At 47.1% G+C, this 23,024-nt stretch overlaps 1 protein-coding gene across 3 annotated transcripts in view; it reads right to left on the minus strand.

Moving 5' to 3' along the window:
• PARM1 (prostate androgen-regulated mucin-like protein 1) overlaps positions 1-23,024 on the minus strand; it is a 100,573-nt gene that overhangs the window by 20,938 nt on the left and 56,611 nt on the right. For 2 of the 3 annotated variants that reach the window (XM_034671682.1, XM_034671681.1), the window contains exons 2-3: positions 13,592-13,768; positions 12,515-13,231 (exon numbers count right to left, since the gene is read on the minus strand). In XM_034671682.1, coding sequence (XP_034527573.1) covers positions 12,515-13,231; positions 13,592-13,703 — 829 coding nt within the window. In that variant the 5' untranslated portion in view covers positions 13,704-13,768. The remainder of the gene's footprint in view (positions 1-12,514; positions 13,232-13,591; positions 13,769-23,024) is intronic. The other variant, XM_011224879.3, reaches the window with a different exon arrangement.

Raw genomic sequence — 23,024 nt, forward strand, 5'->3', positions numbered from 1 at the left:
GCAGAGAGGAAGGAAAAGGGACAAGCAGACTCTGTGCTGAGCACAGAGCCCGAAGAGGGGCTCGATCTCACCACTCTGAGATCATGACCTGAGCTGAAACCAAGAGTCAGAGGCTCAACCAACTGAACCACCCAGGCACCCTCACAAGCTGAACAGTCTTGGGCAAGTCGCTTTACCCCCCCCCACCACCACCACCACCTTCATGGCCTCAGTTGTGTCTCTATCTCTACTTGTAAAATGAGGATTCATTCAATCATCCACACAGCTGATGTTTATTGTTTACGAGATGCCAAACTTTGATGAAACACCCTCTTCCTTTCAGAGCATCTTTCCAAATTAAATAGTGTATTTAAAATACTCTGTCCATCAGGAAGTGCAATAGAAGGGTCTCACAGGCTCTGGGCACCTCTTATCCATAAAAGTCTAAAGCCAGTAAGAAAACTTGATGTGAGAAGATGTGAGCCAACCTGGGTATCTTAGAAATGACTGCAGATCTCAAATTCAGGTTTTGTTTCCAGTGAGATTGTGACCAATGGGATAATGTGTCATTTTCTGCTGAAAGGAAGTTCTAAGAAGGTTCACTGAATCTAACCTCTTCATTTTACAGATGATAAAATGGAAGGTTATAGAAATTAAGGGATTCGGTTGAGATCAGACTCCATCAACTGCAGAGCTGGGACTAGATTTGATTTCTGGTTTGCATTCTTTTAAATTCTCTATTTCTTGGACTCATCCCAAGTGGAGCTGGTAGCTGAGACAATAAACAAGGATCCTGGCCCTACTTCACGGCAATGTTTCCAAAATTCACACATCTCCATACCACTCTCATGGTGTTTTCCTGCCATCTCCACACCACCTACACTGTAATTTTCTTAATATATGTCTTTAAATCAAGTCATTATTTTTCTTTAGATATTTACTACATATAGCCTAAACAATAATAGCTTTGGAGTCGTGAATTCAATGTGCTATTTTATTCTTTTTTCAAATTCACATGAAAACAAAAACAGGTTTTATCAGGATAAAAAATGTTCAGCACCTTGCACACTACCCATGTAGGGACCATACTTTGGGAACACTGCTCCCAGGAACACCAGTTTCTCAAAGGGGTTGGGGGAATGAGATGCTAGGCTGGGGGATACATCAGCTGTCCTTAGACCCCCCCGGAAGAGGCCAAAAAGAATGGAAGGCAGAAAGTTGGGGTCAGCAGATGCTGTGTCGACTCCTGCCACTGCCCTAGGGAATGTGGCAGTTTCATGAGTACTACTGCTTGGTGGAGGCCAAAGTTGATGGAAATGTGACATAGGAGGGACAACTGTCCTGCCTCAGCCCCTCCCAGGAGCAGTGCAGACATGGAGGAAGACTGCATTTCTGGGTCCATGATGCTAACTAAGCCCCGATGTCTGTCCCCTGCCATGCCCCATGTCAGTTCTGCCCTTCTCCGCTCTCTCCTATGGCACAGATTTGCAGTTCCTGGCATTATAGCCTATTGTCACTATTTTTAAATTACTTTATACAATGAATATAATTCAGCCTGGGCTGAGTTAGAACTTCTAATGAGCTAAGAGTACCACAACTTGCCATGGGTGGGAATTTCAGCTCAGATCCCTGGGGGATAGGGAAGGGGGCACAGGGTTGGGGTGATTTCTGGAGGAAAAAAACAAAAACAAAAACAGAGACTCCCCTCTATTGTTTGCCCTGGATGACAAAGAATTCTCTTTTTCCTTTTCTGAAAATTCTGATCTGTAAGTGTGAGCGGGTCAGCTCTGTCATATTAACTCATCCTATTCCTTGACTGGGGGACAAAGATATTTGTATTCAGGAGTCAATCAGAAAAGGGAAAAGAAATCCCTAAATCAGTCTGCTACCTGAGCATCCTTAATGCAATTAGCATTGAAATGACCCAAAACAACGTCCTGGGGTTCTTTCCCTTGGGTTGGGATGACTAGCTTCAGGGCAGGGGAGAGGAGGAGGAATGTGTAGGCTGGGAAGTCAGCCTTCTGTAGCCTCTGACTTTCAACCTGAAGGACCAGGTTGGGAATCTCAACTGGGAAGTCATCCCTTTGTGAACGACTCAGAAGGAAAAAATAATGGATTGTAGGAAGCACGCCACTGTCTTGTTTAAGAGTTATCTCTGTGGACACCAAAGGGGAGGTTTTTTGTTGTTCTTTCTTTAGTATTTCAATGATGAAAATGAGGCATGACCATGGATAAAACAATCCTGAGGGTAAAATAAACCAGAAAAGGAGGCATATGCCCTTTTTGAGCCTCAGCCAGTGTGCAGGTAAAAGCTCTGATTCCTTCGGGGTTCACCAGCCTTAGCAAGTGAGACCTTCCACAGTGCTATTTCCTTGGTTCAGGGGACAGGAGCAAGAAGGAAGGAAAGGAACCTCTCCGAGTCCAAAAGAGAGGCCCAACCCTGTGTGCCAAGCAGTGTGCAAATCTGTGATTTTTATCATGGGATATGGGTGGGGAGCAGAGGACACCTGTCCCAACACCTTGGCCAACGGCAATGACAGTAGTGTAATTACTGTAACCCAAGGGTTCAGGGATCCCTGCAGAATCAGCAGTTCGTTTAGCCTTGCCTCCAGGTCCTGAGTCACCAAAGCCAGGTAGAAACCTGCTTCGGGATACTGTATTTTACGATGTTTTAATTTCTCCCAGACGCAGGCCTGTAAGGTTAAAAACTTCAGAAAGAAAAAATTTCCAAACTTTGAGGCCAGTTAAGAGACAAATGCAACCCCTAGCTCCTACCTTTCTGCCCTCCGCTGCCGGTGAGCCCTTGGCGAACTCCTGGCTCAGCTTTTGCATCCTACCCCCCAGCCCGGCTCCCCACAAGATTTCTTTTCTCCCCGCTAGGAATCTCTAGTCGTGTGTACTCTTTACCCCTTTCCTCTGCATTTTCAAAGTTCCATGAAAGCATTACGATTTCAAATGTGAACGTAGTTGTTTTTCCCTTTCACACTCTTGATTGTTCTTTTCTGTACTGGGTTATAGATAGGTACTTAAATGGATCCTTATTACCTAAGATTGACAGTAATAATCCTTTTGGGGGTCTTCAAGTGTTTTACAAACATTCTGATTTTTCAAGTTAAGAATATCAAAGTCTAGAAGAGTCAAACCCTTGTTGGTACCCACACGAAGAGCTGGCTGCCCACTGTAATAATAATAATCCGCTAACCTGTACTTCCTGTGAACTCCGCAAGAGACACTTCATATGCTTGTTTCAGTTAATAAGCAGCCTATATGCCACATACAGCAATGCTACAGCCCTCATTCTAGACGCGAGGAAAACGTGACACCCAGCGATGAACAAACTTGCTCACATCTCCCATCCAGCACGTGGCACCAGTGAGATCTGAACCAGGCAGCCCGATGCCAAAGTTTGTGCTATTAGTAATATTCTTACCCTTCCAGAGCCCGGCTTTAAAATGACCCCACAATTTCTCCAAACAGAAATATGGCAAAGTATTTTTGATGGCCTACTTCCATGGACTGACTGAGATTTTATGATCTTAACCTGAATTCACCTTCATTTTAAAATTTATTTTATTTTTCTTAAAGATTTTATTTATTTATTTGAGAAAGAGAGAGCAAGCAAGGGGAAGAGGCAGAGGGAGAGAATCTCAAGCAGACCCTGTGCTGAGTTTGGAGCTGGATGGGGGGCTCGATCTCATGACTCTTAGGATCTCGACCCGAGCCAAAACCAAGAGTCCCACACTTAACCAACTGAGCCACCCAGGTGCCCCTCCCCTTCATTTTTGAAACTATGGTTCCTACCTGAAGGCCATGAGTCTGATGATAAAAGCAAGGCACTGTTAAATGAAATGCTGTCTCTTATTGGCCACTATTTTTCTTTCATAAGACCAGAGACACAAGTTATGCTGAGGGCAGTATTAAATTAAGTATCCATCATGTGTTCTTCTGGTGCAATGCTCCCCCGTCAATACTCTGGGGTGGGATATTTAGATTCTTATCTGATAAAGATGACGGATTGGTGCTGATCCATTTTCACTTTCCTGTTATTATTTGATAAAGAAAAGACATGATCTTTTGAGTGAGAAGATTATGGTAAAGGGTCTGGATATAGAATCGAGTCTATTCCAGTCAGTTTCTCCAGTGAAACAGCAAGCCATAGATTCATTAATGATATCAGCTATGCTTATAAGCGAACTCCCACTCTCTCAGTGAAGCATTTCCAGAATCACTTTAGTCATACATGACTGGTGAAAGTATTTGAAACAGAAAATAAGAAAGTGTTCCACTGAGACAGAAACTATCCAAATGTGATGAAAGGTGATACCGAGGCAATTAAAATATGGGAGGGAGTTGAACGGCTACGAGGTAACAACAGAAATGGTAACTAGCTACTAGGTAACAACGTAAATGGTAACTAGCTGGTTTTATTACCTTGACATATATTTTTCAAAGGATATTTTGGAAATATTTCATCATCAGATTTCAGATTAAGTAAAAGTAAACCAAAGGAGAGAAAAAGTAGTAGAGACAAGTATTTAGAATAATTTTTACCTAAAATAAAATCTGATCATTGGAGCTCCTTATGGGAATTTACTCAGGATTCACAAGCTTTGAGGTTTAGCCTAAGTTTCAAAAAGTGGGCACAAAATTTTTTTTTAAAATGTGAGTGAGGGTTTATAGCAATCCATAATCTCATCAGCTCGGAAGTCCATGGGAACCAAAGGCAGGAGGGAGTCAGCAGGGTAGGAAGAGAGGTGTGGTGGGAAGGGGGCTGGGCTGAAACCCACCGTGGCAGCAGAGAGCCCTTTAGACGGTCTTTAATGATGGCAGTGTGTTGGGGGAGGGGTATCTGTGTGCACAGGTATTAGGAACTGAATGTCTGCACCCAATCCCCAACTCATATGTTGGATCCTACCCCCAATATGATAGTATTAGGAGGTGGGGCTTTGGGGAGGTGACAGGCCGTGAGGGTGGAGCCCTCATGAATGGGATTAGTGCCCTTATAAAAGAGATGCCAGAGCACTCCTGTGCCCCCTTCTGCCATGTGAGGACATGGTAAGAAGGTGGCCATGTGTGAACAAAGAAGCAGGGAGCCTCACCAAGCACTAAACCTGCAAGTGCCTCCATCTTGTGCTTTCTAGCCTCCAGAACTCTGAAAACTACATTGTAGTTCAGGCCACCCGGCCCATGGGATTTTGGTCCTCGTAGCTCAGAGAGATTAAGACAATAGGTCAAAGTGTTTTTCTTCATTCTCAATCCAAAGGTCAGAGTTTATGAGGCTAAGAAAATACGTGGATTTATTGTCTAAAGTTTGACATTTAGTCGTTAAACCAGACTGTTAGGTGCTGGGATATATGAGACACAGACAAGGCCCCACCCTCGTGTACCTGGAAACACAGGGTAAACAGTGCACAAAGAGCCACAGGAGTAAATGTGAAGAAGAGATAAAACTGAACTGTGACCGTTTGTAACCAGAAGACCAGAGCAGGACTGGGGGCCAGGAGATGCTTCCTGAACAGGTGATCCTTGAGTTGAAATGAGTTGGAATTAACTGGTGAAGGGATGTGTTTCAGGTTCCCAGGAGAAGCATTCTAATGAAGAAAGGCCCTGTGTCAAGAGGGAGATCACCATGTTCATGGAACGGAGGGACCCCAGTGTGGGAGGTACAGAGAGTGAAGGGTGGGCGGGGTGGGATGAGGCAGGATGGCAGGCACAGCCCGGCCCTGCATGGCTCTTTGGGCTTGTGGGTTTCATCCCCAGGGCTGTGGGAGGCCCCACAGGGGCTGGGATGCAGGTGGTAGCTGGGTGATGTGTGACCTGAGCAGATCTGTGTCTAATCATCCCTCTGGCTGCCATGTGGAGAATGGACAGGATGAAGAGACTGGGGCAGGCGAGCACGTGAAGGGACCATCACAGTGGGATTATGGGAGCCTGGACATGAGAGGGAGAATGAAGAGAAGTGGATGAATTTGGGAGCTACCAAGACTTCAAAATCAACAGTGTTTGGTGATGGAGAGGGTGTAGGGAGTAAAGAAGGAGTGACATGAAAAGATGGCGGCACCATTTAGTGTAAGAGGCCAGGCCTGGGCACGCACAACAGTGGGATGTCTGTACCACTGAGCCTAGGAGGGATAGAATGCCGTTCAGGATTCTCACTTCCTGACACATTCTGGGCATTCCAAAAGAATCTGGTCAGTAAATGTTTAACATTCTTTTAGATGATCTTCCCACTTATGTGTTTTTAATAAATCATATATATTTTTACCATATTTTAATACATCATTTAAATATGATGGTCATTAACTTACCACAATATACATTTTTTTTATTCCTAAAATTTTTCTATGTGTACTTTAAAAAATAGACTTCCACCTTTTTTAGGACTTCATTCTTTTTCAAATCTATGGCTTGTCCTAAGAGTTAATCATGGAATGAGGAAATGTCATGTGGAGCTAAAAGTCCCTTGCAGGTATGGATGCAGGGCTGTCTAGATGGCTGTGCCTGACAAATGCCCTTTATAGAAGGGTATTTATTAGCACAGTTCACCCCGAATAAAGACTGGGGTTCAGATGAGCAATTTAAAGTTCAAAAACCTTCATCAATTTTCACAATTACATGGCCTTCCCTTTGTAATGGGAAGTATAAGCTGGCACAGTAAGGCCAGTGGACAGTTGGCTTTTACAGACAAAAGAGAATATCCACTCTGCAATAAGCAAAGTGACTATAATTTCAAAGTTTGCATTTGCAAGAATTGAAGATCTCGCTAGTATAACTCGTGCAATGTCAGTCAATCCATCAAGCACCTGCTGCACACTGAATTGCACACGGCACCCTTCAATTTGGGTCATGGGTCAAAACATATCGTAGTCATAGTGTCCACCCTTGAAGAGCCGATTAATTACACAAGAGGACCCAACTTAACAAATCATGTCTCTCTTCCTTAAAAGCAAAACAAAAACCGAAAAACTAAAACTAAAGCTCGTTTCTTCTGCATGGCCGCTTTCGGATGGCTGTGACTACCACCTGCTTTCCTTCCCGTCAGGCAGCCCCGCCCCATAGACTCAGCTGGCCACACGCAGCCTTTGACAACATCCCACGTGGCTAATTTCCACAGTAGTGATGGAGGCCATCGGTCCTCCCCCAGCTTTTCACTTCTGTCACTTCAGGTAGGATCACTGTAGCAGAACAAACGCTTGACTTAAGGTCAGTCAGGAGAACGGAACTGGAATCCTGGTCTGGTCACTCAAGTGAGAATTTGATTAAGTTACTGAATCTCTTTGGTAGAGCAGATACCATCGAGATCACCTAACTGGAATGTTCTGAAGATCACCCAGCGCTTACCTGTGTCCACTGCTAGCTTGACTCTTAGAACATGTATACTCTCGGTAAGTCTCATATGAATACGGATCTCATTTCTTCAGCAGAGGATAATCGTGATACACAATTTCCTGGTATGATAAGCCAAAAGGACCTGAAAGACTGCCTTTCTTGTATTCAGTTTATATCTAAGAGCTCTTAAAGTCAGAGTAATGAAGTGACATGGTCTATCAGTGGCAATGGCAAACTGAAAACCAGGTAGAAACTGGTCTATGTGTTTCTGGTACTGAACGCCCTGCAACTTACCATACCTCTTCCTGCCACAGGACTATCCTTAAAATATAATTCTCAGCACTTCCTTCCCCCGATCCAAAGCTGTCGATGACCATCAGTGGTCTGGCAAGTAAAGTAAATCCCCTCACCCTACTCCTCAGGTTCCTCTAACACTTGTCCTGAGACCTTGCTTCCTGCTTCTGCAAGTCCCCCCTCCATGCAGTCTGGGACCCACTAAACTACGCTACTTGCCATGCTGTGCACATGATACACTGAAAGCTCCATGAGGACAGTGATGTCTTATTCATGGCCAAATCCCCAGTATCTAGCCAGAAGCCTGCCTCATAGTCAAAGCTCAGTAAGAGTTTGTTGAAGATGGTGGGCCTTCTTCATTATGATAAATATGACAACAAAAAAAATAATAGTAACAAAAGCAAAATGGCAATAACCATGATGATGATAAATCATAGTGAAATAACAATCATAGACATTGACTGAGCCATTGGTCTACAGCCACTAACCTGTAAATTTCTTAGTTAAACCTTACAATAATCTCATCATGGGGATACTATCCTTATCTCATCTTACCGATGAGATGACAAATGCTCACAGAGGTTAAACAACTTCTCTGGTATTGGTTGACTGACTCTTTCATTCACATATTGAACATGTGTCAGACTCTGTTCTAGGGACTGGGGATGTAACCTACATCTTTGTGAACAAATTCCTTGCTTTCATGGAGCGGACAGTCTAATGGAGGAAAACAGACACCCACTCGCTAAATAAATGAGATAAAGTCAGAAAGTGGTAAGTAATCAAAAGGAAAATAAGTCAGGGTAACGGGATTAACAGTGATGAGGTGACTATTTCACACAGGGGTAAGGGGAAAGGCTCACTGAGGGCATGGCAGCCAAACAAAGTCTGGACGGGTGAAAAGGAGTGAGACATTAAAAACCTAGAGGGAAAATATTTCAGGCAGAGGGAACAGCAAGTACAAAGGACTGAGGCGAGAGTGTCTTCAGTATGTTCTGGAAACAGTAAGGCTGCCGGTGTGTTTGCAGGTGAAAGCGGAAGAAGAGAAGACAGCAGAGACACAGCACGGGTTAGATTGTGGGAGCACTGCAGGTGTGACACGGACTTGGCTTTGGCTGTGCTTCAGAGGGCAAGGACCAGAAGGGTCAGAGCCAAGGAGTGATAGGGTCTGTCCTAGGTTTTAAAAGGATCTCTCTGGCAAGGGAGAGCTAGTAGGGATCCATTATAGGAATATTAAAGCCATACCGGTGAGAGAAGCGAGGGGGCTGAGAGGAGCCTGAGCTCTGATGGGCTGCATGAGGAGTCTGTGAGGAAAGGAGGAGTCCAGGACTAGCCCAGGGTTTCTGGAGGGTGAGGGAGCTGCAGATGGAGGGCTGAGGAAATCAGGAACTCACCGTATACATATTCAGTGTGGGACGCCCATGAGCCACGCATGTGGAGATATGAGTTAGTTGACAACTGGACATACATGTCTTTAGTTCACTGACACAAAACAGGGATAGAAATCTGTCTCAAAGTTATCAGCATATGGATAGCATGTCAAGTCCTGCAACAGGATGAGATCATCTCAGGACTGAGTGTGGAGAGGTCGGGACCGAGGAGGCAGGACTGGCCCTGGGGTGCTCCAGTGTAGGAGATGAGGGGCGAAGTCAGGCAGCAGAGACTGCGAAGGAGTGCTCAGCCAGGCAGGTGAAGACCTGAGAGATGTGTCGTGGAGGTCAGGGGGAGACAGGGCTTCAAAGCCCAGGGCAGTGACCGTCCCTGGCCAATGCTGCTGATAGGTCGGGTCAAGCCGGGCCTCATTTTAACCCCTAGACTTGGCAGATGTGGGGGGCGCTGGACTCCTCCGCAAGAGCAGTTCTGGTGACTGCCATGCTGGGCGGATTCTCAACCACCAGTTCCCCCAGCATTTGCGCACGAGCGCCTGAACCTCCCTGGCCCTGTCTCTCTTTAGGTCCAAATTCCCTTCGTCTCCTCGGACTCAGCTTCCTCCATCATGGAGGGAACCTTCCCTCAGCCCCTACTCACATGTCACTGCCATGGCATTTACCTCGTTTTAGAATTATTCACTGGTGACCACATTCAGATATGTGTTGAGTGGACAAGCCCTTGGATGAATAAAAATATGCCATGTGAACTTCATACACAGTAAGACGAAACGCTAAAAGAAGTGCCAGTATGAAGGCAGCTCAAGGAGCTCCAAACGAGAACACCCCCAAGTACTAATCTGCCAGCACAGTCTCTGGGTGCCGCGGGCCCACGGGGCTGGGGAAAGGGCAGCACAACGATCCCCGCCTGCTGAAAGAAGGCTTGATTGTGGTTTTCAGGATCTGGGCTCCCGGCCCAGCTCTGCCACTGGGCGGTGTGACCTTGGGCGAGGCACTCCAAACTTCTGGGACATAATTTCTTCACCTTTGAAATGAACAGATTGTATCCCATCTGCTCAAAGATCCTTCTACCCACTTCCGTTCCTTCTCAGATGAGAAACTAATGTGGTCATCGTAGTGGTATGAAGACTTATTTGTGCCCTTTCTCTCTACTGAAGCTATGAAATCTCAAAGACGGGTCTTGTCTTTTGCCTCAAGCACAATATACTGGTAGATACACAGAAAATATCTTTTGATTTACTAGATCACAAGGATAAATCCTTTTTGGTCTATGAAATGTACCCTCTCTCTCTCCACCCTGCCCCCCATGTGTCTTCTCAAGTCAGTCCCTCAGTCCTTCCTTAATTCACCCTGGGGTTGCTCCTGGGTGCAGTATTCCCTAGAACTATAAAGGCTTAAGATCCAGGTCTGTCACTAATTTTGTACCTCTTCACCCTGCTGGCTTAGAGTTGAGGAAGTCACAGGTTGTACAACACAAGCCAGAATGCTGGGTCTGGGCTACCTTAGCTAATCCAGTCCATGGAACGAGGGTGCTCGCGGAAAGTAGTAGGTTGTGTCAGATTACGGAGATTTCTTGCATGCCAAGCTCAGAGTCTGAGCACAGAAATATGAATCTACCATGCCTGGGGTGTTCTGGAGGGGACAGATAGTGGAGAAAGGGAGACCAGCTAGAAGACTGAAGAAGCAGTGTCACAGGGGGTGGCAGGGAGGGCCTGAACTGGGACAGAGAGAAGAGATCAGGAGCCCTGCGAGCCTGTACTTTGCTGGCCCCTTTGCTAGAGTCCTTAAGATGCTGAGTCAAGTCAGCACGCACTCCATTCCAGGGACTGGGTCCATGCTGAGATGGTCCCTGCATGCTGGAAGCACGGTGAGCGTCAGGCAGCAAGTGGGGGCGTGGGCCTGGTGTGGAGACAAAGTGCACATCTAAATGCTGTGTGATGAGTGCCAGCCGGAGGTGGGGATGGGGGCTGCACAGAGAATCAACATTTGAACTTGGCTGTGCCCCTCTCTGGCCTTCTCTGCTTCGCTCCCTGATGAGCCCTCCGGGAGGCTGACCTGGATAGAGGATGTGGTGGCTTTCCCTGTTCTTCGCTTCTGGGTGCATCTCAGGGGGAAGGGAGACAGGGAGGGTGGAAGATTAATTTCCTTCGCTCCCAGGAGATGAAACTTGAGTCAGTGGTGTCTCTCAACCAAGAGTCACTGTTTCTATCAAGGTGGTCTGTTCTACAAGACTCTCTTTCCGGGCTCTGGTGACTGTTCCCTCCTCCTAGGCCTGGTTCATAACAGCTCTGCTATTATGCTCCCCTGTAGTTCCCCCAGACCCCGGCCAAGACCTTTGAGATTAATTCCTTTATCCCAGTGTGATTGTATCTCTCTCTCTCGTGGGGACTCTCACGGATATACCGGGCCTCTGAAATAAGAATACACAATTCTTTGGGACTTCATGTCCTAGTAAACTGTGAGCTCTTTCCTGAGGAATCATGTCTTGTTTATCTTAGCCCTGTCTCCCCACTTCTACTGTTCATGGGAGTTTTTGTTCATAGGGGTTGCTTATTGACTGTTTGTTAAAAGATGTTCATTTCTCCTCAGCACAGCCATGCCTTTGACCCCAGCTGGTCGTGCAGCTGTGTTCTGAACATTCCCCAGGGAAGGGGCCGCAGCTCCGTTTGCCCCTTCACCTTCTGGCTGTTCTCACCTCACTGTTTCTCACTCGGGAGACCAAACGCTCCCACTAAAGCCTTTTCCTGCCCAGTACCCTAAAGTTTACCATCTTTACGTCAATGCCAGATGCATGTGACCTCAGAAGAGACCCCTAAATCTCTCTTCACCGTAATTTCCAAGATTGCAAAATCGAGATAAGAATAATACTGACTTCAGAGGACTGCTGGGAGAATAAAAACAAATGTGATGTCCTGTAAAATTTATTGTCTTTCCCAAGAAATATATCAGTGACTATAAAGAATAAGCAAATTCCCTCCCGCTCCCCCCATCCTACTTGGCCTGACTGGTTTCCATGAGGTAAGCACTTTTGTTAGTACACCAAGCAAAATACCAATAGCTGACATTTCCTGAGTGCTTACTGCCCGCTGGGAACTGTGCTGAGCACTTCATAGGTCATCTCATTTAATCCCCACAAGAATCCTGTCCAACAGAACCTATTTTGTCCCCATTTTACAGATGAGGAAAAATAACAGTACAAAAAGATGAAGTCACTTGCCCAAGGGCAGAAGCCAGAACTAAAACCTAGGAAGCTTGGCCAAAAGCTGCACAGTTACCCCCTCTGTGTATACTGTCTCCCCCGTTGACGTTCTCTGTGACATGTGAAGGCAAGTCGTAAAGACCGGCGGCCATTAGCGAGATAGCATGTGGAAGCTAATCAAGGGACTAAAAGCCAGTTTGTCCTTCTGTGGAAGTTCTTGTGAATTGAGCTGAGGCTCTGCACTCCGAAATGCAAGCTGAAATCAGTAGTGTGGGGTTAATGGCACTGCATCGTTAACATCTCCGTGCTGGGGACGGAGACTCACCTGAGCTTAGCGCGTGCTCCACTTCCTGCATGATCACCCCGGGGGAGGCAGTGGTCTCGATGTCCATCATCACGCAGGTCACTTTGGCTGGCACTGTTGCTTGGGGTGTTGTCTGTGTGGCCACCGGCTCGTCTGTGGCATGGGAAGTGGGTGTGTGGGCAGAGCCGTGCTCTTCTGTTGGGGACTCTGGGGTGGTTGGGGCTCCCGTGGGCTTGGTGCTGGTCTCAGCAGAGCTGTGATTGGTGCTGGCGGAGGAGGCGGAAGAAACCTCCGGGGGTGAGGTTGATAGGGGTGGGGGTGATGAGGCTGGAGCCTGAGGGGAGCTGAGGGTGGGAGACTCGGCGGGGGCCTCAGAGGGGGGCTGGGACCCTGTCGGCGGCCGGCTTGCCTCCTCCGGAGTGCCTGCGCTGTGTTCTGAGGGGGCGGCTGTTAAGGGCACCCCACCGCTAGTTGGTGAGGGCTCTGTGCCCGTGCCTTCCCAGTGAGAGGCTGGGCTGCTCGGCTCCTCTTCTCTGTGCTCTGTGGAAATGTTCTTGGGGGCTGTAGGTGCTGGGGCCGAGGCTGCAACTGGGAAGACCGAGTTGCAGGGCGTGCCCCTGGTCGGGGAGGCAGGAGGGCTTTGTGGAGAGCTCGTCCAGATGGCCGTGGAAGGGACAGCGGTTGCCGGAAGAGAAACAGGCCAGGGGGCTGCAGTAGGCAGGCTCTGCACCCTCAGTCCTGTGGAAGAGCCAGCACAAACGTGGTTAGCGGATGGACGCCTCACAGGCCGGGCTGCTTCACAGCATTTCACACGTCTTCCTCATTTTGCACTGTGCCCTCCCAACTGTGAAGGTGACTTGTGAATATTTTCTTCCCACTAACTGCTCCCTCCTCCCTTTGTGACTATCCGTGGGAACCAGCCTGAAGGCCCAGGAAGAACAATGAGTGGGTCAGTCAACACATGTCTAGCCAGTCCATGGAACTAACTAATCTTGTCTCCTGCTTGCTTAAAACTGTGCTCTTAAAAAGTGAGACTCTCTGGGGAACTGACCTTTCCTGGGAATTGTCTGGATTGCTATGGGGCCTGCACCCCAATACCTGCGGGGATGCCCAGGGCGTGTGCTGAGGGTGGGGAAGCCGTGGTTGGTGAGTGCGGAGCTGATGGACTGGCCGTTCCCTGCCCCAGAGGTTGTGAGGTCTGCTTTCGCATTTATGCACAGTGATACCAGGTCTATAGGCTTGCTGGTGCGATGAGTCAAGACGTGAACACATTCCCTGTGAAGGGAGAAAGGCAGGAAGTCCCAGAATAAAAGCTGAGAGGAGGAATCTGAGGTTTGGAAATGTTATCTGGGACTGGAACCGAGTTCTTTCAAATTCTAGTTGGCGTATTTACGGTCGTATCATTTTGCAAAACGTTCTCCTTCACATTTTAGAACATTTAGAATTAGTTTCCTTTCTTCCTTCCTTTCTCCCTCCATTTTACACATTCCATTTAATTAACTAATTAATTCTTTCATTCATTCAGGTACTTAATAAATGGCTTCTATGTGTATCACTCAGCTAGTCCTGGATTTTGATTTCACTTTTTATGTAAACCATCGTTTGATGGAGTCCTCATGCCCCTCACCATCCCCCAGCTAGCTTTTACCCTAGTCATTTCCATTCAGTGGCTGGCACCCCCTTTCACTGAGTTGCTCAGTTAAAAACTGAGACATCACCCTTAATGCACCTCTTTCCCTCACACCCCATATCAAATCCATTGGCGAATCAGGATGACTCTACCTTGAAAATATATCCCAACCCAACCACTTTTCCCCACCTCCCCCATTATCTCAACACCACCTGAGCCACCAGTCACTTGCCAAGACAACTGCCATCATCTCTTCATTGGTCTTCTGCCTCCCAGACTTCTCCCTTTCAGTCATTTTTCACATAGCAGCCGGTGTGAGCTTTTAAAGTGGTAAATCAGAGCGGGTTCTTTAACTAGACAAAACCCTCCAAAGCCAATCTGTTGCACTTAGAACAAAATTCCAAACTAATCCCCTATGTCACCCCATGCTGTCTTCAGCGTTCAGGTTGGTCTCTGCTCAAATGCCACCTCCTCTTCAGAGGAGCCTTCCCAGATGATCCTAACTAAAATCATTCCTACTCCAGCTCCTTGCTTATTTTTTAAATAATTAACTTTTTAATTGTTAGAATACATAAAACATTTACCATTTTAACCATTTTTTAAAAGATTTATTTATTGGAGAGAGAGGGAGGGAGTGTGGGGTGTGGGGGAAGGGGCAGAGGGAGAGAGAGAGAATCTCAAGTAGACTCCATGCTGAGCGTGGAGCCTGATGCTGGGCTCAATCAGGCCTCGATCTCACAACCCTAAAATCATGACCTGAGCTGAAACCAAGAGTTGGAGGCTTAACTGACTGTGCCACCCGGGCGTCCCATTTTAATCATTTCTAAGCATATAGCTCAGTGGCATTAAGTACCTTCACATTCCTGTTCAACCATCACCACTAACCCATCTCCAGAACTTTCTCATCTTCCCAAACTGAAACTCGGTACCGTTAAATAACAGTATCCCTTTTTCCCTCTCTCCAGCCCTGGAAACCACTATTCTACTTTCTGTCTCTATGAATTTGACTCCTCTAGGTAATGCATGTAAGTAAAGTCATATTATACGGTCCTTTTGTAACTGGCTTATTTCACTTAGCATAAGGTCTTCAAGGTTCATCCATATTGTAACATGTGTCAGAATTTCCTTCCTTTTTAAGGCTGAATAATGTTCTATTGTATATATAGACCACATTGTATCCATCCATTCATTCACTGATGGACTTTGATTAGTTGTTTCTACCTTTTGGTGACTGTGAATAATGCTATGAATCTGAGGTACAAATATCTGTTGGAGACCCTGGCCCCAATTCCTTTGGGTATATATCCAGAAACGGAAATAGTGGATCATAAGGTAATTCTATGTTTGGTTTCTTGAAGAACCACCACACCCTTTGCTCATTTTTATCCCCCATAAAATAGAAGTTTCTTCCTGAAATTATGTTATTATTTATTTATTATCTCTCTTCTATCAGAATGTAAGCTCCATGAGGGACAGGGCCCTGGTCTTATTCATTGCTGTTTCTCCCAAGCCTAGGACAGTGCCCAGGTCATGGTAAGTGCTCAGTAAGTACTTGTGGACGGAAGGAAGGAAGGAAGGAAGGAAGGAAGGAAGGAGAACTAACTTAAGAACATTATCCAAAAATACTCCAGAATCTCTCTGTTCTCTTCTACGTATCAGTATGGCCACATCCATCAGAACTACCTCAGGAATGGCTGCCTACACAGTGTTATGTGAGCGCAGGAACCTTGCTTGCAAAGGCAGCCTCATGCTCTGTCATTCTACCATGACACATACCTATGCCTGATGTCATGTTAGGTCTTCAACTCTTTTTTTTTTTTTAAGATTTTATTTATTTATTTGACAGAGATAGAGACAACCAGCGAGAGAGGGAACACAAGCAGGGGAGTGGGAGAGGAAGAAGCAGGCACACAGCAGAGGAGCCTGATGTGGGGCTCGATCCCATCACGCCGGGATCACGCCCTGAGCTGAAGGCAGATGCTTAACCGCTGTGCCACCCAGGCGCCCCCGGTCTTCAACTCTTTAACCCTCCATGCTCTGAGGAGATTTCCTTGGAGGTAGCATACGGGTAATGGCTATCCATGATCAGACTTCATAAGGAATAAAACATGGGCTAGATTCCAGCACAGAGGAAGGGGGAAGATGTGTGTGGATGCATTCAGACACTTGGGGGAGAACTGCTTACTTCTTCATGCTGGGGCACGGTCGACTCCGCAGCTGATGACAAGCTGTGCTACAGAATCTCTCCTGAAAACAGTTTTCTCGTATTTAACTGAATTTAACGTTTGAATTGTTATCGAAGTACTTGGCTTTATCTTATTGAAAAGGAGTTGGTCAAGACCATAAACTATAAGACAGTTTCTCTCCTAGTAAATAGGAGGGCAGACCTAAATTTGGCCCCATAATAGTCCATGTTGCCATAGTGGACTTTTGGCAGCTCTGAAGTGTCAACAATTTCTGAACGAATACAGAGCAAGAGATCTTTAAAATATGGACAAAAACAACAGTTGGGGGAAATACTATTAAAATGCTGGATCTTCATATGTGACCTTTGGAGCTGACTGGCTCTGCATCCTGGTAGCTCCCATGGCTCATTATTCTGTGGTGAAAACCCCAAAATGACGATGTTTAACTCCTGTTAATAGTATCATAAAATAGACGGGCAGAAGGAGGCAGAGACGGTCTCAGCCTGGTAGCCAAGTCAGAGCCTTTGGAAGCCTGGGATACATGAGGAATGAGTCAAACACAAAGGAGCACTCATTCATTCATTCATTCATTCATTCATTCATTCATTCATTCTTTTACTGAGTAGCTCCTATGCCTGTGGCTTTGCCCTCTGAGAGTTCAGTATCCAGCGGGACAGAAAGGACACCCAGCTTCCTGTAATATGATGTGGTAAGTGCCTCACTGAAGCAAAAGCAGGTTACAGTGGGAGCCCTGAAGTAAGATGGGTACATCCTGTATAGGGACCGTGGAATGCAGAAGTATACAAATGTCATTTTCAAATGACATTTAGACAGGTCACAGAAGAGAGGACATTTGAGTTGGTTTTGAAAGGATGAGAACACACAAGATGCCACTTAAAGTGTATGATGTTCAGGGTGACACTGGCATTGTCATTTCCAGGGGAGCTGAAAAGCTGGCCCATGAACATCATTATAGTGCTGGAAAGAACATGCTCCAGTAATTGGTTTTCTTGCTAGAAATATCTCTTTCCTTGTTTAACTCTGATGAATATACTTTTATAGCTCCTACCCTTCCTGCTTCCAAAGAGAACTGGAGGTGGTCATTCATCTCCCATGGCTACCTTCTGAGTACTTATTTAAAATACTTTACAGTCCAGTTCAAGCAATTCCTAATCCTAACAAAACAACAGTGCAGGAGACTGTGACAGAGCTGGGCATCTTCACTGGAACAAGGCATCAGAAGCGTCTGCCCTGCCTTATGTGATGGTGCATATTCCATACATTCTGATCGCGTGGCGGGGGGTCTTCCTTCAGCATGAAGACATCCAAGGCCTGCTAGGAGTATCCCAGGGAACGCCTGCTGTCTTCCTCTGCTCAGGCTGTCAGAATAAAGTCCCATGTAGACTGGGCGGCTGTAACAACAGAAGTCTGCTTCTCACAGTTTGGAGGCTGGGAAGTCCAAGCAAGGTGTGGGCCCATTCAGTTTCTGGTGTTTTCTGATGAGAGCTCTATTCAAGGCTTACAGGTGGCCACCTTCTCTCTGTGTCCTTACATGATCTTTCCTCACGTGCGCTCATGGGGAGAGAGAGAGAGAGAGAAAGAGAGACAGCAAGCTCTCTGCTGTCTCTTCTCCTGAAGGTAGCAATCCCATCCCGAGGGCCCCACCCTCACAATCTCTTCTAATCCTCATCACTTCCCCAAAGCCCCAAGTCCAAATACCATCACTTTGGGGGTTAGGACTTCAATGTTCAGAATCATGGAGATAGTCTGAGGAAGTATCATTTCTGCTTTCTCACATGATGGATTTGTGTTTCCAAAGGAATATCAAACTGAATAAGTCAAACACATAAGGATGTATACTTTCTCAGGATTAAAATTTTTTTTTAGAGCTAGAAAGGGGCTATGAGGTAAGTGAGTACAGCTCCTCATATGATACATGGAAGATGGATGCAGAACGTGGTGTAAGTGAACTCATACTTCTAAGAGTGGGAGCTGGGGCTGTGTGGCCCAGAAAGAAACCTGTAGGGAGAGATTCAGAACTAGAGCATCCACCTCTGACACTGAACCTCCCCCCCCCCCCAACCCCCCCCCCCCCACTGTGTCCTTGACTCGAAAAGAGTGGTAGAATGTACTGCAGCAACCACCATTACAGGGTAAGCACGGGGGAGCCCATGGGAGTCTGGGCAGCTGAAATAATGCCCCATACACCTTCCCATTCCAAATAGAGCCACTTTCCCCTAAAGAAAAGAATTAGTTCTAATATTTCCTTGAGAAAACGGCAGAAAAACTAGAATGAAGAAATCGAACACATTACTCTCTAAATTAGAGGTCAATGTGCATTGTTCCAAAACAGTGACATTGCCAGATGTGGTGTGCCCCACCTGGGGAGTGACAGGCCTACGTGCCTGAAATGGGCTGACTCAAGGAAGGAAATCTCTTAGACTTGGCCCAGATGAGAGTTCTAGGGAATGATGGCCAACTTTAGCTAATCTGAAATTCCTCCTTGGAGGCTTACAAATGTCAGCCCTTCCTGAAGTTTGGTCAGGTTGAAGCTTTTATGTTGCAAGAAGAGCTGGCAGATTGTTGCTCAGAGGAAAAGCAGATTCTTAGTTGGAAAGAAAATTATTCATTTCCGTGTACATTGTCCTTTATGGGAGAGATGAGTACCAGAGTTGCTGTCTCTTTGATGTATGAAAGAAAGGTGTCTGGTTCGATCCCCAGTTTCTTGCCTTGCTAGGAGAAGGGATCAGGGGGCCTCCAGGTTTGGGTAGGAGAGTTCTCCCTGTACTGAGATATTCCAGGGTAGAGAGGCTGCATTCTGCACACGTGCTCCCGCCTCCTGGCCAGCCCGGGTGTCAGCGCCATTCGGCCGCATTGGCAGCCAGGGGGCAATGAACGCCCCCAACTGTCACCTTTTCCTGGGTTTCATGGGCAGCAACGTGGGCCAGTGCTAGAGTCCCTGGTAGCCTGATTGCCGGTGCTGCTTACCCATCATCCGCCCACCACCCCCAACCTGTCCTTTCCTGCCCTTGGCTTGTCAAGTACCTGAGGAAACATGTGACAAAGCTTTGGCAAATTCAGTGAAACTCGATCAAAACGCAGCCAGGCCCTTTCCGTTGCTGCCAAGTCAGGCTGTGTGTTGCCTTTGCCTGTGGTCTCGCGGATCACGCCAGGCCTGCCTGGCAGAGGCCCCATGGCTGCTGAGGGCTGCATGCTAAATGATTGCTAAGGTTAGCCAGAGGGCCACCACCGTGAGCTTCCTGAGAGGCCAAGGGGGCCACAACACACCCCTCTGAGGCTTGACAGGAGGACGGGCAGCCTGCACTGGTTTCTCTCTGACCTGAGGCTAAAACTTCAAGTCCCCAGCAATGATGTGGTTTTATAATATAGGTGAGGTTCAGTGGGGTGGAGTCCGGAGCCGTTGGCCAATAGAGAATTCTTGAGACGTCTTTGGTGCCAAAGGTGGTTTATCAAAGCACAGGGATAGGACCTGTGGGCAGAAAGAGCTGCTGCCCTGGGGTCTTGAGGGGCGGTGATTGTATACTCAGGAGTTGGGGGAAATAAGGGAAAGAGAGGTTTCAAAAGAACTTTCATATGCTTTTTCTTTCCTTTTTTTTTTTTTAAAGATCTTATTTATTTATTTGACACAGAGAGCGAGAGAGTAAGAAAGAGCACTTGTGAACACAAGCGGGGGGGAGGGGGGCAGAGGGAGAAGCAGGATCCCCACTGAGCAAGGAGCCCGATGTGGGGGGCTCAATCCTAGGACCCTGGGATCCTGACCTGATCCAAAGGCCACCCAGGGGCCCTACAAGATACCTACAAGATACCAGAGGGCTTGCCATTGTCATGTTAAGGTTGTTTTCCCCTCTAGCAAGGTATTAACATTAAGATAGTTGGGAGATTCCTGGAAGAAAGTCATGCCTGTCCCACCCAGGAGTGGGAGTGGAGGTGCGGTGGGGGAGAGGTTGCAGGGTGTCAGCTTATGCTTTGTCTTCAGCTAGCCTTCTGCTCCCTCATAAGCAAGGCCTGGAAGGCTCTCCATGATCCAGCCCCAGTCTGCCCCCCCAGCCTTGCTCCCCACCAGGCCCTCAAACACACCAGGCTTTTCCCTTAATTCTCTTCCTTCTGCCTAAACAGTGCTCTCTCCTCTCTGCCCCAGTTACTCCTATTCATCATGCCAGGGTTAGCTAGCTGAAGGGCCTTCGCTGATTCTCCTGCTAAATCCCTCCCTCCCCCACCCCCAAGCCCTCCTGAGCTCAGAGCACCCCAGACCTTAACCAGATAGCTCTGACATTGGCGTGCTAACTATGTGATTGCTTACAAGAAGCTTTGTTTAATGCACGCCTCCCTCTCCAGCCTCCAAATTGCACACGGAGCACTGGCCATAGTGGATTTGCTCACCAAGCATCCTCCTTGCCTGGCTCTTAATAGGAATTCAGACAATTCCTAAAATAAACATATTTTAGCAATCTGAACTATTCCCTACCGTCTGCCTCCCTTCCTTTGCCTGTGCTGGTTTTCCTACCCCAAATCCCTCTCCCCATCCCAATTCTGAGAACTCGAGAGCCTTACCCCCCTGTAACGTGTTCTCCAACTTAATGGGGCCATAGCACTTCACACAGATTTTAATTGTAGCACACATTATACCGAGCCATAGTGTCTCTCCAGGCTGGTCTCCCGACCGTCTGGGAGCCCTAATGATAGGGCCTGCAGCTTATTTTTTATGTCTTAGTGCCTGGCACAGATAAGGGACTCCGTAAATATTCACTGAGTGAAAACATGGATTCTCTACCCTTCGAAAAACGGAAGTGTTCTCTGGCTTATAGGCTGGGCCCTCATAGCACAAATGCATCTTCCCTTTGATCCGTCTGTAAGTTCCATAAAAACCATCAGCTAATATGAAACTGTAGATGGGTCTCCAAACAGATGTTTGCTATTTTTGCTTGCTCGTTTCCACTTTGGAGACTGCAGGGATTTCCTCTTTCTGGGCGTGATACAGACCCGAGTTACCAGCCCTGGAGACGCTGGCCATCGATCAGTTGGCCCAAACCCAGGCTGGCCTTAGCATTTCTTCACTGAATGGGCTACCCTTCTGTTCAAGAGACAGAAAAAGAGAGAGTAAAAATAATCTTACGATGATAGATATTTTTTAGTATCAATACTAGGTCTTTGTGTTCTTTAGTTTGAGTGAAGCCATTGTAAGGGACTTTCACAAAAATTCCCAACTGAGGGCACCCACCATTCCAGAAGATTCATCTAACATCTGCAAAACCACCACTAATCAGAGCCTGGTCCAACCATATGGTATTTGAAGGCTATCATATGACTAGACAGAATGTGTATGCCCCACAGCCATCAAACTGGTTGAAGAAGACACTTGTTTGAAGTAGAAAAGCCATATTCTCCCGAGTGTTTTGTTGATGGAAAGGAGAGGCAATCCTAGTCCAAAAAGAGGAAAAACGCTTCTGTTTTTGAGCCACCAAATGAGAACCTACAGACCTGGTGTATGACTCAATTTCTCTCTCCATAAAGTCAGGACTAATGATATCACCAGGCTCCCTGTGGGTGCTGGGAATGCTAATGACAGAATAACATTTGGGAAGAAGGTTGTGCTTCCTGGAGAAAAAAATATAACATGTTCTTTCTTTCCCCCAAAAGCAACAACTGTCTTTTGTCAGTAGGATGCCCCCCAAAACTCATTATCTTTGGTTGCATGGGGACTGTGATGCTTGGTCTCAGGAAGCGGCTGAGCAAGTATGCCAACAGGTACCCAAAATTCCGAAGGTACCTTATTGGGGATCCTCAGGGTGGAGGAGTGGAGAGAAAGAGACAATGTAGGGAGGGCGAGAACCTTCTCGTTGGCTGCTTTGTGGTCGAGGGGAATATGGGCGTGTACAGTGCGTGTAGTAGGCTGACAGAAGAAGACAGTCTAAGACCTCCATCAGGTGGGGGGGGGGGATTTCTGAACAAGCGTCAGGTTCTCTCGTTCTTCCCTTCCATAGGTCCTGTCCCAACATTTGTGCGGTCCAGGACAAGCATACACACAAAGGTCCACACGGAAATTGTCTAAATATGTACTGCTCTACATTATTTCGTGTCTGTGGCCCAGGCTGCATTCCTTCCAGGGCCCTGCAGCCCACAGCCAGAGGATCCCTCTGGTGACCTGGGAACTCGTGGGGCCAGGGATCTCCTGGGGCAGTGCAGGCCAAAGCTGGGCCTGGGCCCACCCAAACCCAGGATAGAGACCGCCCTGGACATATTTCCCAGGCAGCGTTGGTGGGCAGGCTACCCCTCCCCAGGCCTCACTTCAGGGCAGGCTTTTCAGGCATTCCCAAGCACAGGGGACGGAGGGGGTGCAGGTGGGGTGCAGGTGCACTTTGGGTGACTTGCAGTGACCAAATTTAAGCAGAGACAGCCACTCCTCTCCTTACCCAGAGCTGAGGCTGAGATTCTCTCTTCCCTACATTCACGGGAGTGCTCGCTGGCCACACTCTCTGGCCTGGAGGCACAATTCAGCAACCTGTCCCTCTCCTGTTTGCTCTATCAATTTCTGAAATTTAAAAAAATATATCTTTGTGGGATTGAACAGAAAAGAGGTCTTTGTGTTTGGGGTGTTTATAAACTGCAGTGGTCTCTTGCCTGGTTGAGGGGTGCCATACCCTTCCTTCCACCCTACCCCTGAAAAGCCCAAATCACAAATAGATTATTTCCCATC

Source organism: Ailuropoda melanoleuca, chromosome 11 (assembly GCF_002007445.2).
Source record: "Ailuropoda melanoleuca isolate Jingjing chromosome 11, ASM200744v2, whole genome shotgun sequence".
Classification (NCBI taxonomy): domain Eukaryota; kingdom Metazoa; phylum Chordata; class Mammalia; order Carnivora; family Ursidae; genus Ailuropoda; species Ailuropoda melanoleuca.